The sequence below is a fragment of the Oreochromis aureus genome, linkage group 14 (assembly GCF_013358895.1).
Source record: "Oreochromis aureus strain Israel breed Guangdong linkage group 14, ZZ_aureus, whole genome shotgun sequence".
NCBI classification, from domain to species: domain Eukaryota; kingdom Metazoa; phylum Chordata; class Actinopteri; order Cichliformes; family Cichlidae; genus Oreochromis; species Oreochromis aureus.
Genome location: NC_052955.1, coordinates 32,551,533 through 32,565,033, shown reverse-complemented (window position 1 = coordinate 32,565,033; position 13,501 = coordinate 32,551,533). Strand labels below are relative to the sequence as shown.

At 41.3% G+C, this 13,501-nt stretch overlaps 1 protein-coding gene across 1 annotated transcript in view; it reads left to right on the top strand.

The window, feature by feature from the left end:
- The window catches only part of dpf1 (D4, zinc and double PHD fingers family 1), a 44,467-nt gene that overhangs the window by 5,766 nt on the left and 25,200 nt on the right, over nt 1–13,501 (top strand). Inside the window, exons 2-4 of the mRNA XM_039622489.1 lie at nt 6,803–6,832; nt 7,431–7,591; nt 12,998–13,105. Of these exons, the coding sequence (XP_039478423.1) occupies nt 6,803–6,832; nt 7,431–7,591; nt 12,998–13,105 (299 nt within the window). The remainder of the gene's footprint in view (nt 1–6,802; nt 6,833–7,430; nt 7,592–12,997; nt 13,106–13,501) is intronic.

Below are 13,501 nucleotides of genomic sequence, written 5' to 3'. Positions count from 1 at the left end.
GTTTAATTACCTAATTCCACCCAGTTGGAAACCGCCATTGAAATGAAATCCTTTGTTGGAATGGACGTTTCTTGTAATTTCTGATTCCCTCATATTTTTTCCCCCCAATAATATGACTTCACCTCTAGGGGGAGCCCTCTGTTTCCCTATCGGTTGGGGAACCAGCTAATTGGTGTGGTTAATTGCACCATAATAGAAAAATGCTGGCGGCAGTGTACGTGCGTTTGAGCGCCAGTGCAACGCTGGGCCGAGGCTCAGTGTGCGCTGAAGTGGACTTCTTCTGCTGGATGAGACTTGAGGGATCACGGAGAGATTCAGACAATGGCTTACCCAGGGTGGTCCTGGTGGGGTGGCTGTGCTTTTTTTTTAAGGATGCTTCTGTATCTACTGCCTGTCAGCTGTACCAGTGTGTTTATTTGTGTGCGTGCTCCCAGTGATACCAGTTACTTCAGTGTTTTCATGGAGGCCTCTCCCTCCCTGCTGTTTGCTTAGTGCAGGCTGAGGCAGACAGCTCAGTGTGGGCTTAGGATTCATACACACATATACACACACACACTCACAAACACACAGTCTGCATGCTCCAGGCACTCTCATTCTCTTTTCTTATCTAATCTCGAGCCTGTGTTTGTATTTGTGGCTAAAGGTTCATATTATTACTGCCTGTGCATGAAAGCATCTCCTCTGTCTGCATGCCTCCTCTTTGTTTTTGTGGCTAAATATTGCCCATGCAAATGCATATAAACCCATTGGTGGTGTTACTTTATGTATGTCTGTGTGCAGGCACCCTTGCACAGGTGTCCTTTCTAGTTTTTGTGCCCTTGCATAGTGCGGATCTGCTTGATTGTCATTTCTGTCATGTCTGCATGGACATTTTTGGTAGTCGGCTCCAGTTTGTTGGAGAGCTGGCTCCACGCCAGTTCATTACTAAAGCGGCTACTATTTCTCCCTGCTCTTGCGAGTCTGTTTGCATCCATTAGTGTAAAATATAGCTGAAATAAACCTGAAATAGAAATACATGTTGAAAAATATCACAGATGAAAACGATTGGAATTGTAAAATTAGTTTTCACGCTGATTGAGGCATATAACCCCTGTCTTCGTGTGTGTGTGTGTGTGTGTGTTCACTCATGTGGAATCAGGTTTCGGCTTTTCTTAATCGGCTGTGTGGTTTGATGATAGGCAGTTTGGTTTCTCTGTGTTTTTCCCTGCGGTCTGTGTTTTCACCAACTGCTTGGCTGGTATAGGACCACAGTGGCCACAAGCCAGAGAAGTGCAGATGTTTCCCTGTCTGTGCTAAACATCTGTCTGGAGCAGGGGCGTCAAACATAGGGAGAGGGGCCCAGATGTGGACCGCCAAAGGGTCACATTTGTCCCACTGCATGGCTTCGCAAACTGTGCAGCCAAGTCATACCTGCTATTTGTCTGGTGTGGTGGGGCCAGCCTTACTGCACAGGAGCAAAAATACAAAGGACAATGTGAAAAGTATTTCTAGAAGTTGCTTGAATGATAAAAACATAAAAATAATATTGTTGTTCAGTTACAGGAATTCTACATATGAAGACGTGTAGAAGACATGTGCCGACACAAGGAATGTGGAAAACTACAGCCGCAGAGTTGAAATTGCACTTTATTTAAGATATTTTGGAATCTTTATGGTCTGTTTTTTCTTCAGTTAAATCATGAAATGATAAAATAATTTAGGAACAAATAATACATTACTCTGGGATGAGACCGCAGATCCGAGCAGAGGAAATGAGCTTCCTCCGAGAGGGTTTTTGGGCTCTCTGTTTCCCTCAGCAATGATCCTATCTCTGGTTTCAGTGCTGAGTGGCTCAGAATTGAACCGCCGTGCCTCCACATCGAAATGAGCCACTTGTGGTATCTGACTAGAATGCCTCCTGGACAACTCCTAGGTGAGGTGTTTCAGGCATGTCCAGCAGGGATGGAGGCCGGAGGTACACCCAGGATGCGCTGGGGAGATTATGTGTCTCGGCTGAGTAGAGCTGGAGGAGGTGGTCAGGGACAAGGAGGTGGACGGATGACACTAAAGAGGGGTAATGGTTTCACCCTTTTTAGCTATGGCCCGTTCAAATGTGGTCTGTCCAGAATACATGGCCATGAACTAAAAGGCGACACCCAGGTCTGCTTTCTTCCTTATTGATGTTTTAAAAAACTAGTTCAGCATTTTGGTAAATGTCTCCTTCCCTCTTGATACCATCTTTTCTTACTTTACAATGGAGTCATGCTACTTGTTTTCAGTCTAAGATAAGCTGACAATCACCTGGCTACAACTTAATATAACAAACAGTTGCGTCTGTCATGAGTGGCTTTTAAAGCGCCGACTGTGTCGCACCTGCAGATCCACAAGGGAGCACAGGGTGTCCTCTGGTGAATTGAGAACAGCTTCTCTTTTTTCTTTTTCAATTTCACTGCTATTCAGATTTAATATTCTTTTTAGCAAGCTGGCCAGCACAAAGGCAGACAGAATTTAAGGCAATATTTGGCGATCACACTTTTTCCTGCTGTTGCCACCCACTCAACGTGATTTCTGAATCAAATCTAAGAGCCAGCGATTATTACTTTTCAAATCGATGTTGAATGTCGGACCAACGCTCGTTGCTATTTGCAGCTGAATTGGGGGTTTTACTCTCCAGAGAAATGTTTGTGAGAGCTCCAAAATTTAAAAAAAGTGTCCGAAATAAGCTTTCCACACATCCCCTCCCCCTCTCTGGTACAGTGGGGATCTGCTCTTTTTCTCCCAAACTTTTCATTCCCCATCTCTTCCTGGATGTCACTTTCTTCTGCCTCGTGCTCTCTCCTCAGCCCATCTCACCCTGCGTCCTCTCTTTCTTCAAGTGGCGTCTCCCGGCTTTCTCTGCGGGTATCTTCCCCCTCGTACAGCTCTACTGCTGTACGAGCCTTCAAACTGGCAAACAGTCATGCGGCTCTCCTATCACAATATAATGAGATTGCAAGCGCCCAAATTGAAAGAAGCCATTTTCTACAGCTGTCAACTTATTATCGAGGAGGGACCGACTTATTCTGGCGCCTCTAAAGGCAGCAGAGGAGAGAGAGGGATGGAGGTGATGGAGAGATCGAAGGGAGCAGGTTTTGAAAAGTGGATGGGGGAGGAATGTGGAATGAGGAATATTTTTCTTTTTCCGCTCTATCCCGCTCTCTCTGGTATTTCAGTTTGGTCACTAGCACAGCCTTGAAGTCCCGCTCTTTTATTCACCATGTTCCTGTTAATATTTTAAATAGCACCGTTGTAAGGCTTTCTAGGCCTGTGAACGTATGCGCCCGTTTGAGCGCCTCTCATCAAGTGTGAGTGTTTATTCTCCGTCCTCATGACTATTTATACGAACAGCAGGATATTTGTCTCTGAGGGAATGGATTTCTCTATTTTGGCCAAGCTTCTCCTGGCCCATTTAAAATTCAGGCATTTAGGTATTGCTTTTATCCGAAGCACCTCCTAATGGGTGAGCGGTGTCTGAGTGGCTCTGTGGATCTAACCTGTTATTTTCTGGACAGGCCTCTAGTGCAATTCGTTTTTTTTCTTTTCCAGTTGTTTATTGTAAACTGCAGGGAGGAGCATGGGTACAGCTCTAATAGAAAAAAGTGAAATAAGGTGAGGAAAAGTTCTGCTGACGCACCTTTTACACGGCCGTGAAATACTTTGATGGTCAGATATGCATGGCCGCCTGAAGGGACGGAGCTGAAAGGAGCGTATTCTCCTCAGCAGAAGGGGAGCAGCAGCTCCTTTCCAAAGACATGCAAACAGACATGAGTGCAGCATTGACGCCCCAGTCGCATCCTTTAAATGTCATACGTTGGCCCGAATGGTTGCAGAGCTGGTTTAGGAGGTTTTGAAGATTCAGTGCACAAGCTGTCAGTCCTCACAAGCATCTGCTGGGTCTGATGGCAGTGCTGAGTTTGTTCTTATTTCCAAACAGGACAGCTGATTCTACTTGACATTGTCACAAGAGGGTTTTCCCTCGTCTTTCAGACCTAATTCTGCTTTCGTTCTGCGTTGATTGGGGTAATATGCTCTGTTTGTGCGTCCATATTGAGCTGTAGCGTAGTGTGACGTTAATCCAGCTTTTTATTAATGAGCCAGGCTGGTGAGGTTTTTATTCCTATGAGCTGGTTTACTTTTTGTCTGCCAGTTAGTTATTATATTAGTGAGTTAGTTATTCAGAATGAGCACAAATTTGACTTGTGGGTTCTTTGAGAGGATCGTCTGAAAGATGTCACAAAAAAACAAGATTACAGAAAAGTAAAAAAGTCCCCCAGTAATCAGACAAACTGACCTGATATCCCCATGTTGGTGTTGTTCCTGGATCATCACAATTGTTGTGGGTCTACCTTCAACATTGCAAGTGCCCAATCACATTGTTGTGTTGTCACGGTTTTGTGATGTGAAAATACTAACAAATCAAACCCTAACCTTAGCCCCTGTAACCCTACCCAAAATCATAGTGTGGTAAACCCTAGCCCTGATCATGGCATGTTTAATCCTAACCACAGACTCTGTAACCCTAACAAAGATCATGGGGTGGTTAACCCTAACCCTGTAATTCTAACCATGATCACATGTGGTTAACATTAACCCATAATCTTTATTATTACTGATATATAATCATTTGTGTTTATTACATCCTTATAACAAATTGAATCCATGTAGTATGAATAACTGACATATGACAAATAACAAAAGTAATTTTTAAAATTCTGTGCAGCTGCTTACATGGAACATTGTTTTTTTCTGTTTTTGTCCTTTTCTATTAATAAATTCTTGTTATACCACATGTTTGTAGTATTGTTGTTTAGTGGAGGGCCAGAAACAAGCAAACCAGAAGAAGTTGGAAATGGGGAGAGATATACTGTGTGTACATGAGGTTGTTTTTGTGCTAAAGGACTAGAAACCCAGGTGGGTTGTGATCTAGAACCATACACCTTAGTTTTATTTGAAGATAAACCAAACAAAAACTCTTAATTCCCTGTCCATAGTCTTGTAACCCTAACCACATCCTAACCCTGAACCTTGACTTAGATTTTTGCGGCAAATCTACGTCCTAACTGACATTTTAACTAGAAACTCCTTTTATCCCTACACGTCTATCCATGCCACAACCTTCCATGCAGTTAAAGTTGTGGTATGCCTACGTGACCCTGGACCAAGATCAACTATGATGATCCAGGAACAACACCAATGCAGGGATATCAGACACCCCCTAGTGACCACAGTATTTTCTGTGTGATGACAGGGGGAAGTAATGAGACATACTCCTTTATTAAAGCATTGATTTTGAAATAAACAGGAGGTAAGTATAGGTGATGCTAATGCCATTAGCTAATGCTTCTGCTCTATTTAGGTCCCAGCCTCAAATAATGTGGCTGCTGTGATAAATGTCAACAAAGTCCAAATATAGGGCAGGCTGAGCCGGATGGATGATTATCAAAATATCAAACTTTAACACAATTTTCCACATCTAAAACATAGTCGACATAATATTTTTCATGGCCATCATTGTTCCCTGAGCTTCACCTTGTGTTTACTGTTATAACCAGTCATGAAAGGGGTTCTTTAACCTCTTAAAAGTAAGGAAAAAAAAGAGGATAAAAGTAGACCTTTCAAGCCACGCCGCAATATTTCCATAAACGTTTGTGCGAGTTCTTCTGAAGGACATTGTTTAATTTAGTGAATTGTTGAAAGGTACGTGTTGCCTGTTTAAAGTGAAGCTTCATCAGCTTTACACACCAAAGTCTGTTGACAGGTGTTTGCGGATTATGTGTGTGTGTCGTTTAAAGTCTTATGCGCCTCCAAAGGGACTCAAGTGATGTCCTTTGAGTCAGCATCAGGTGGGGCTGCAGACTAAAAGAAACCTGAAAGTGAAAAAAAAACGTTGTGGGTGTTGAAATGAACTTACTATTCCTCATGGTCTGCTCCTCTTCTCCACTTCAGGCTAGACGCTCAAGGCTGCATTAGCCATTACTAGCATAACAATGTCTGAAGTGAGCTGCCGAAGGTCAAATTGCATTGTGGAAAATGTGGGTGCCAGGTTGTGACAAGACAGAATTACATGTGGAATTAAAAAAAGAGTATTTCTGGCTCTTGTCCAGGCATTCTGATGATTTTCTCTTTTTAAAAAGCCTTTATGCGTCTTGCAGTGGCTGAATCGGTGGAGGAAAACTGCATTGTGGAGAAACAACCGAATAACACACAAATCTACATCTAATCGTTTCAGTTAATCGGCCACGCCCCTTCAGTGGTTGCACAGAAACAACAAAAAAGAAAAAGTCAACAAATCGCTACCAGCCACTACCCTGCACTGTCTTTGTGAGCTCGCTGTTGGCCCTCGACGTGTGCATGCGTGTGCGCGCACTCGCGCAGTTTTGTGTGTCGTGTATCTATCGTCTGTATAGTAGAGTGACCTTGATGTCTGTGCTCAGCAGGAAGACGCTAGAGAGGAGTGATTAACAGGAGAGAGACAAAAAGAGAAGAGAGAGAAGTGCAAAGAAAGATGAAAATATAAAACACAAAGGGAGGAGGAAAAAAGAACAGCAGGAGAACAGGGGGAGTGGGAAAGTTAAACACGCAAGTAAAAAAAAGAAAGAAAAGAAAAACAGTCTTGGAAACAAGTGAGAGAGAGAGAGAGAGTGAGCAAGTGAGGGAAATGAGTTGTGAAAGAAAGAGAAGCCAAATGAACGGGGGGGCAAAATAGGGTGGGGTGGAGGAGTGACTCACCGCACATCTACTCACTTTTTTCTCCTTCTTCTTCTTCTTCTTCTTCTCCCTGCAGGCAATCTGGAGGCGCAGTCATCAAGAACAGGTACGGAGGGGTGTGGGAGAGGGGTGGGGTGGTGAGGTTGAGTGGAGGGAGGGACAAAGGGAAGAATATCCCACTGCATGTTAATCAAACTCACACTTGTACAGGTGGGAAAATACTGTGCATATATTGTTCTTGCAGTGAGAATAAAGTGTTATATATTCTCTTACTGTACAGCATGTGGGTGTGTGTGTGTGTGTGTGTGTGTGTCTGGGTGTGTGGTGTTAACAGTGAGTGGTCGCCAGCTCGTCTGCTGTGACCCAGGTTAATAGGACTATGCATCTCCACTGCTCACCTACACACACACACACACACACACACACACACACACACACACACACACACACACACACACACACACACACACACACACACACAGACAAAGACTGTAGCTGTCCATGACTGGTCACCCACTGCCCCTTTTGATGGTTTAGGTGTGTGCAAGCTTCACGTTGCTCCTTGTTCTACTTAAAGCCTTCCTCTTTCGACTCACACGCCTGGGGTTTTGACTTTTCTGCTAATGCTGGACCTCCTCTTGTCCTTCACCTTTAACCCCTCCCTATATCCTCCCTCTTTGTCCTTCCCCTTTGCTCTGACTCAGTCTTGGAGAGGAGTTTTATAAGGAGGCCATCGAACACTGTCGCAGCTACAATGCCCGTCTGTGTGCAGAGCGCTCCATGCGGCTCCCTTTCCTGGACTCCCAGACCGGGGTGGCCCAGAGCAACTGCTACATCTGGATGGAGAAGAACCACCGTGGACCAGGTTTGTGTATGTGTGTGTGTGTGTTTTTTAGTGTTTTTCCCACCAGAGTGTTATTCCTCTTCTTCTCCTATGTTGGTGTGTGTATGCCAGCTGTTGTGCTACACAAACTGTTCTCTCCAGTCGCTCATCACGCTTCTTCCTTCCTTCCATCCTCTGCTCTGCTTGTTTCTGTCTTTCCTTTTCATGCCTCCTACCTCTCACACCTCAACTTTTTTCCCCCCAAAGGGTGTTTCCTCATTGCTTTTTCCTTCTCTGTAACATCAGTGTATTTTGGCACTGAATCAGACACCCCTGTAGGCGATGTTACGCCGCTGGCACCAGCTATTCCAGAGACAACACACTTATGTGCGTGTAGTTTTGTGCAATGCCTGATGCATTAACCATTTTGGTTTGTACAATTTATTTATTTATTTGTTGCTTTCTATGTGAGTCACTTTTAGATAAAACTTTATTTTCAGTGTAACCCCAAGCAGAATTGAACTCACTTATTGAATTTTTAAAAGAATTTTGAATTTTGTGTTTGTAGATTTAAAGTTGTTTTTCTTTAATTTCACTGCTTTTTGTTATTGGCCAAATAACTTTGAACAAAAATGCCACATTTCTAAAACCACCAAACAAAACTTCATTGTTCGTTGCATATTTTACACACGCACATTAACCCAACACAGCACCATCATACTTTTCTTTCGCGCCGTTTGGTCACACTGAGATCCAATTACTACTATTACAGCATGCAATGGTGCACAGAGGACAATCTGATTTTTCTGTAGTGTCACATGCACATTGACATTTGTGGCCATCAGGGCTGTAGAGTGGTGAATGACAGTTAAATAAGTTACATTTTTGTAGTTTGGTGGTAGTTCAAGTAGTTAAAGAGGACATGAAACACCACTGAGCCCTCCTCTCAAAAACTGACATATATGTAACTCTGTTAAGCTGGATTTAAGAAATAAGTGCTTAAAGTTAAAGTTTTAAAAAAAATGTTTAGCACCATCTTCTGACCTCACGTGGTTGGTTGGTTGGTTGTGGTTAAGAGCCTTACATTAGAGCAGTGTTTCCCAACATTTTGGAGCCACGGCACATATTTCACAATAGAAAATGTCACAAAAAACATATTGACAAAAAACATACACCAGCTATAGCGGAATTGGCTCACTTTGTTCCCAATATACCATTTTTGCTTTCTTCTGACCACTACTCATGCTAGGGCCTTCATCTGGGTCGGAATTTTCTCCAGGACCCAGGTCAGATAGACACCTTTTGCTTTTCAGATATTTATCTATTGCTGTTACACCCTGCACTGTTGCATGACAATGTAATTTCTTCTTCGTCTTCTGTTTAATTGGCAGTTGGCAACCCATTTAATTGGAGCAAGAAGTTGTACTGCCCTCTAGTGGAAGAGAATGTAATTGTTTTGCCCGTTACTCACGCTGGTCACTTAGAGTACCAATCAGGTGAAACCGGATATCCTTCCACGGGACACCCGATCATTTCTCATAGCACACCTATGCGCACAGTGGTTGGAAAACACTGAGCTAGCTAACGTAAGCTAATATAAGTCTATTATCATCAACCAACCACATGACGTCACATTCCGTACGGACAGAAGATGGCGCTAAACATGTTTTAAAAACTTTAAGCACTTATTTCTTAAATCCAGCTTCACAGACAGTTACATCTGTGTCAGTTTTTGAGAGCAGGGCTCCATGATGTAAATTAGTGTTTCATGTCATCTTTAAAAACACAAAAAACAGTCAAAAGTAATCTAACTACTGAAACTACAACTTGGGTCATAAAAGAAAACAGGAGATTTTTTTTATTTTCAGTTTTAATTTGACCATTTGACCACTGCAAGTTTCCACTCTAAGTACATCTCTTTCACTAGTTATGGCCTCTCCTGATTTTGTCCGCTCTGAAGACATGCCCAGGGTAGTCAGCAGAGGTGGGACCAAGTCATTGTTTTGCAAGTCTCAAGTAAGTCTCAAGTCTTTATCCTCAAGTCACAAGTCAAGTCTCAAGTAAAGTCAAGCAAGTCAGGGTCAAGTCGCAAGTCAAGACAGACAACTTTCAAGTCAAGTCCCAAGTCCGAAACTTTGAATTTCAAGTCCTTTCAAGTCTTTTTTAACCCTCTGGGGTCCCGGTATAATTGGCGTTCTTGACTACTTTTGATTTTACTTCTATATTTCACTTTTAAAATATGTTTTTCTTGCCTTGTTTGGTATCATTATTTACAGCACAACCTCAAATATCTGAAATTTGAGTTATTTTTTTCATTTTGGTATACTATATTAGCACAGTTGATCTAAATTCAGACAAAAATTCAGAATCCGAGTAGAAAAAGTTATATTTTTTACATGTTTAACGAATCATTTTCATAACTTGAAATGCAAATAGAAATTGTACATTTCTAAAAATTATGCACAAGTTTTGCAAACAACAAAGTTATATGGTACTATTTACCTAAAAATGCAGCCAAGGCCTCAGGCGTTTTTATATAACCATTTAAATCTATTTACAGAACAATCAGGTGTGCTGCATCAAATAAGAAGGCACACAAATTATTTGTGCCAGTCCAAAAATGTGTAGTTTGTGTTCAGTATAAGACAGAGGAGAACACCACAGGCCTAAACCCTGCAGGTCTGACAACTGGAGGTGCAACAGTCCAGTTTTCTATGTGGAGACAGCGTTTACACTGGAATCTGCCTTTGACAGCTTTTTTAGATCAAATATGAAATTCAGCAGTCTAACCGACACACAATACAAAACAATAACTACACAACAAACTAACTATAGCCTCCAAACACGCTAAACGTCACTAATGTCTCACATATGAAAACTCTCTCTCTCTTTCTTTCGCCGCCCGGCTTTCCGTCGCGGGTGTCACTCCTAAAACTTCCCTTCTCCCTAAACAACCAAATGTCACATGTTGCCTTATCATTTTTTTTGATTGGCTGACATGGTAAACTCTAACACCAATAGGGAAGGGGTGTTTTCTTTTTCTTTCTGCAAGTGGAGAGCGTATGCTAGGCTGTCTGTAGAAAACGCCGTTTTTGTCTAGCATCCCTGTTGAGAATAACCTTTGCAAATAAACAACAGCTAATAATATAAGATCAAAGTATTTTATTTGATGTATTGACATAAATGACAGAAGAAAAAGGCCATGTATAGCAGGACTACTCAATTACACACTAAGGTGGGCCAGATTTTATAACCCCAAAAAATTTTTTTCCCTGGCTCAGACATGCAAAAGTTAAACACGACCATACACTAATTGCAAATTAAACACAGTGATTTTGAATTGTGATGTGATGGTAAAATAAATATTTGTCAGTCTAAACTGGGTTAAATCTACGGGGTTAATGATGGGGAGGAGACGGAGAGAGACTGAGTACAGCTACAGAACCCACTTTCTGAAACGGACCCTGCTCACCATTCACCGACAATTCTGAGCTAACAAGTTGCATGTTATTCTTGGATGCGCTTGCAGGACCGGATTTAAAATAGCATGACAAACATATCATACCTGTTAAAGCCAAACAGTATCACCAACGTAGCCGAAGAACATTTGCTAATAAGATGAAGTTAGCTAAGTCAGCTGTGTCATCGTAGCAAAAAAAAAAAAAAAAAAAAAAAAGCACCACCTACCGTTCTTTATGCAACTTCAAATGTCGGACAAAGTTGGAAGTTGTTCCATCTCCGTCTGTGATTCTCTTCTTGCATGTTTTGCATATTGCATTTCGTTTTTGTTGACTACTTCGTAGTTTATGTACCGAAAGAAATTACTCTTGGAAGCATTTTTGGCTCGAGCGTTTTTGTTCTTGTTTTTTTCAAATCTGGTTAATTTGATTGGCTGTGCTACAGCCCAGCTCACATATACATACGGAGTGTGGTAAGAATGAATGAATGAATAAAGTGAATTAATGGTCCGCACTTTTTATATAATATGTATGTTAAATTTTAGATTTGGGTAAAATATCAAGTCTTTTCAAGTAAACAGGTTCAAGTCCAATTCAAGTCCCAAGTCACTGGTGTAAAAGTCCAAGTCTTACAACCTTTTTTCAAGTCAAGTCTAAAGTCATAAAATTAATGACTCGAGTCCGACTCGAGTCCAAGTCATGTGACTCGAGTCCACACCTCTGGTAGTCAGCTGAGGGTCTTTTGTTGTATCATATTTTTTTTAATATCACGTGTACATTTGTTGTGTTTTATAAGCACCCATTCACACCCAGTCACAGAAGCACTTTTTTTAAATGTTTTTTTTGCCTAAGTGCTTTCTGTCTCACATTCACACACATTCAAACTCCAGTGAATGCATCAGAGAGCAACCTGGGTTCAGTATCTATCTGTATACTATACTACAGCCACGGATTGAACCATTAACCTTTGGATTACTAGTTGACCTACTCTACCTCCTGAGATGAGCTGCTCTTGCCCACTTCAAAACAGCTTCAATTCAGAGCAGTTTCCCAACAACACCAACTTTCGGATGAATTACCATGAGATCAGGTTGACACATAAATGCAGGGGTACATTCACAGGGGTCACTGGTGGTCACAAGATGGTAACAGTAGGTAACACCAATGGCCAGTGGTCCCTCTAGAGTTTCCTCAACAAGGCCATTTGGGCTAAAGGCTCACAACACCCAGCAATGATAGTACCAGTGATGGGATGTACTGAAGTACAGTTATGTTATTTATTTATATGTTATACTGTTTTCTTCTTCTACTTCACTATAATCTGGATGACTGAAATATTTGCAAGTTGCAACTCGTACAATTTATTTTAGTTCTTATTTTGCCAAGTATAAAAATAAATCTTCCAATAAATGTATTATAGATAAAGTGACACAGCAGTATATAAGTAATTAGCTGTAATATAAATATTATATACACTTGAAACAGTAATAATCACATGTTGCTGAAAAGAAATCTGCAGAATACTGCATAATTAATACTTTAAGTAAAACTTTTGCACTGTTATTTAAGGATGAAGACTTTTACTTAAAGGGTGTAATGCCTTTCACTACTATTTAAAGCAGAAGAATAAGAATAAATGTTTAGTTCTTATGTAATGCTACCTTTTCTGTAACACCATCTGTGTCGGGCGCTGCTCTGCACACGAACTCTCGAGATAAACTAAAATAACCAACCTGAATAAATAACTGGGAAATGTTGTAAAATATAAAATGTGTTAGCGTTTAGCACTGCTGTGTCTAGAGTCGCTCACAGTCTCTGGATGTGGGCTGTCTAGTTAATGATGTAAAACACCAAAATTAGTTACTTGGTAATTTATTCCAGCACATCAGACTTTGACATGCCAGAATTATGATTATTTAATAACCTACTTTCGTTCATGTACTAATTAATGTATCAATCACGCCAGTATGTGTGTTCCTCTGTATTTCAGGTCACGCTCCGGGCCAGTTGTACACATACCCCGCTCGCTGCTGGCGCAAGAAGAGACGGCTAAACATCTTGGAGGACCCGCGGCTTGTACCGATCGAGTTCAAGATAGGTGAGTAGGAAATGGGATGAACAGAACTCTTGAAAGAAACTGCAGAATATCTCAACTATGTTAGGTGTGGTAGACATTGCTTATAAATTCAGAGTCACACAGAATATCTCTTTTCTTTGAAAACTTTCTGGATGTTATTGTATAACTAACTTCAGTGGAGTGATCATATTTGTAGAAAACTTTAACCTCATATTTAAATAACTTGGATATTTTCTCATTTTACCAACATTTTACAGCAATCGGTTAATGCTTTGAGAAAATTCAAAAACAGCAATTTTCCACAAGTGTTATACAATCATGCGATGCTAAAATGGTCATGATCATTTCAGCCTCTGTGCAGTAGAGATGCTAAAAGTCACTGCAGTTTCATGAACAAGCCAAATTTCGTGTCCTCGG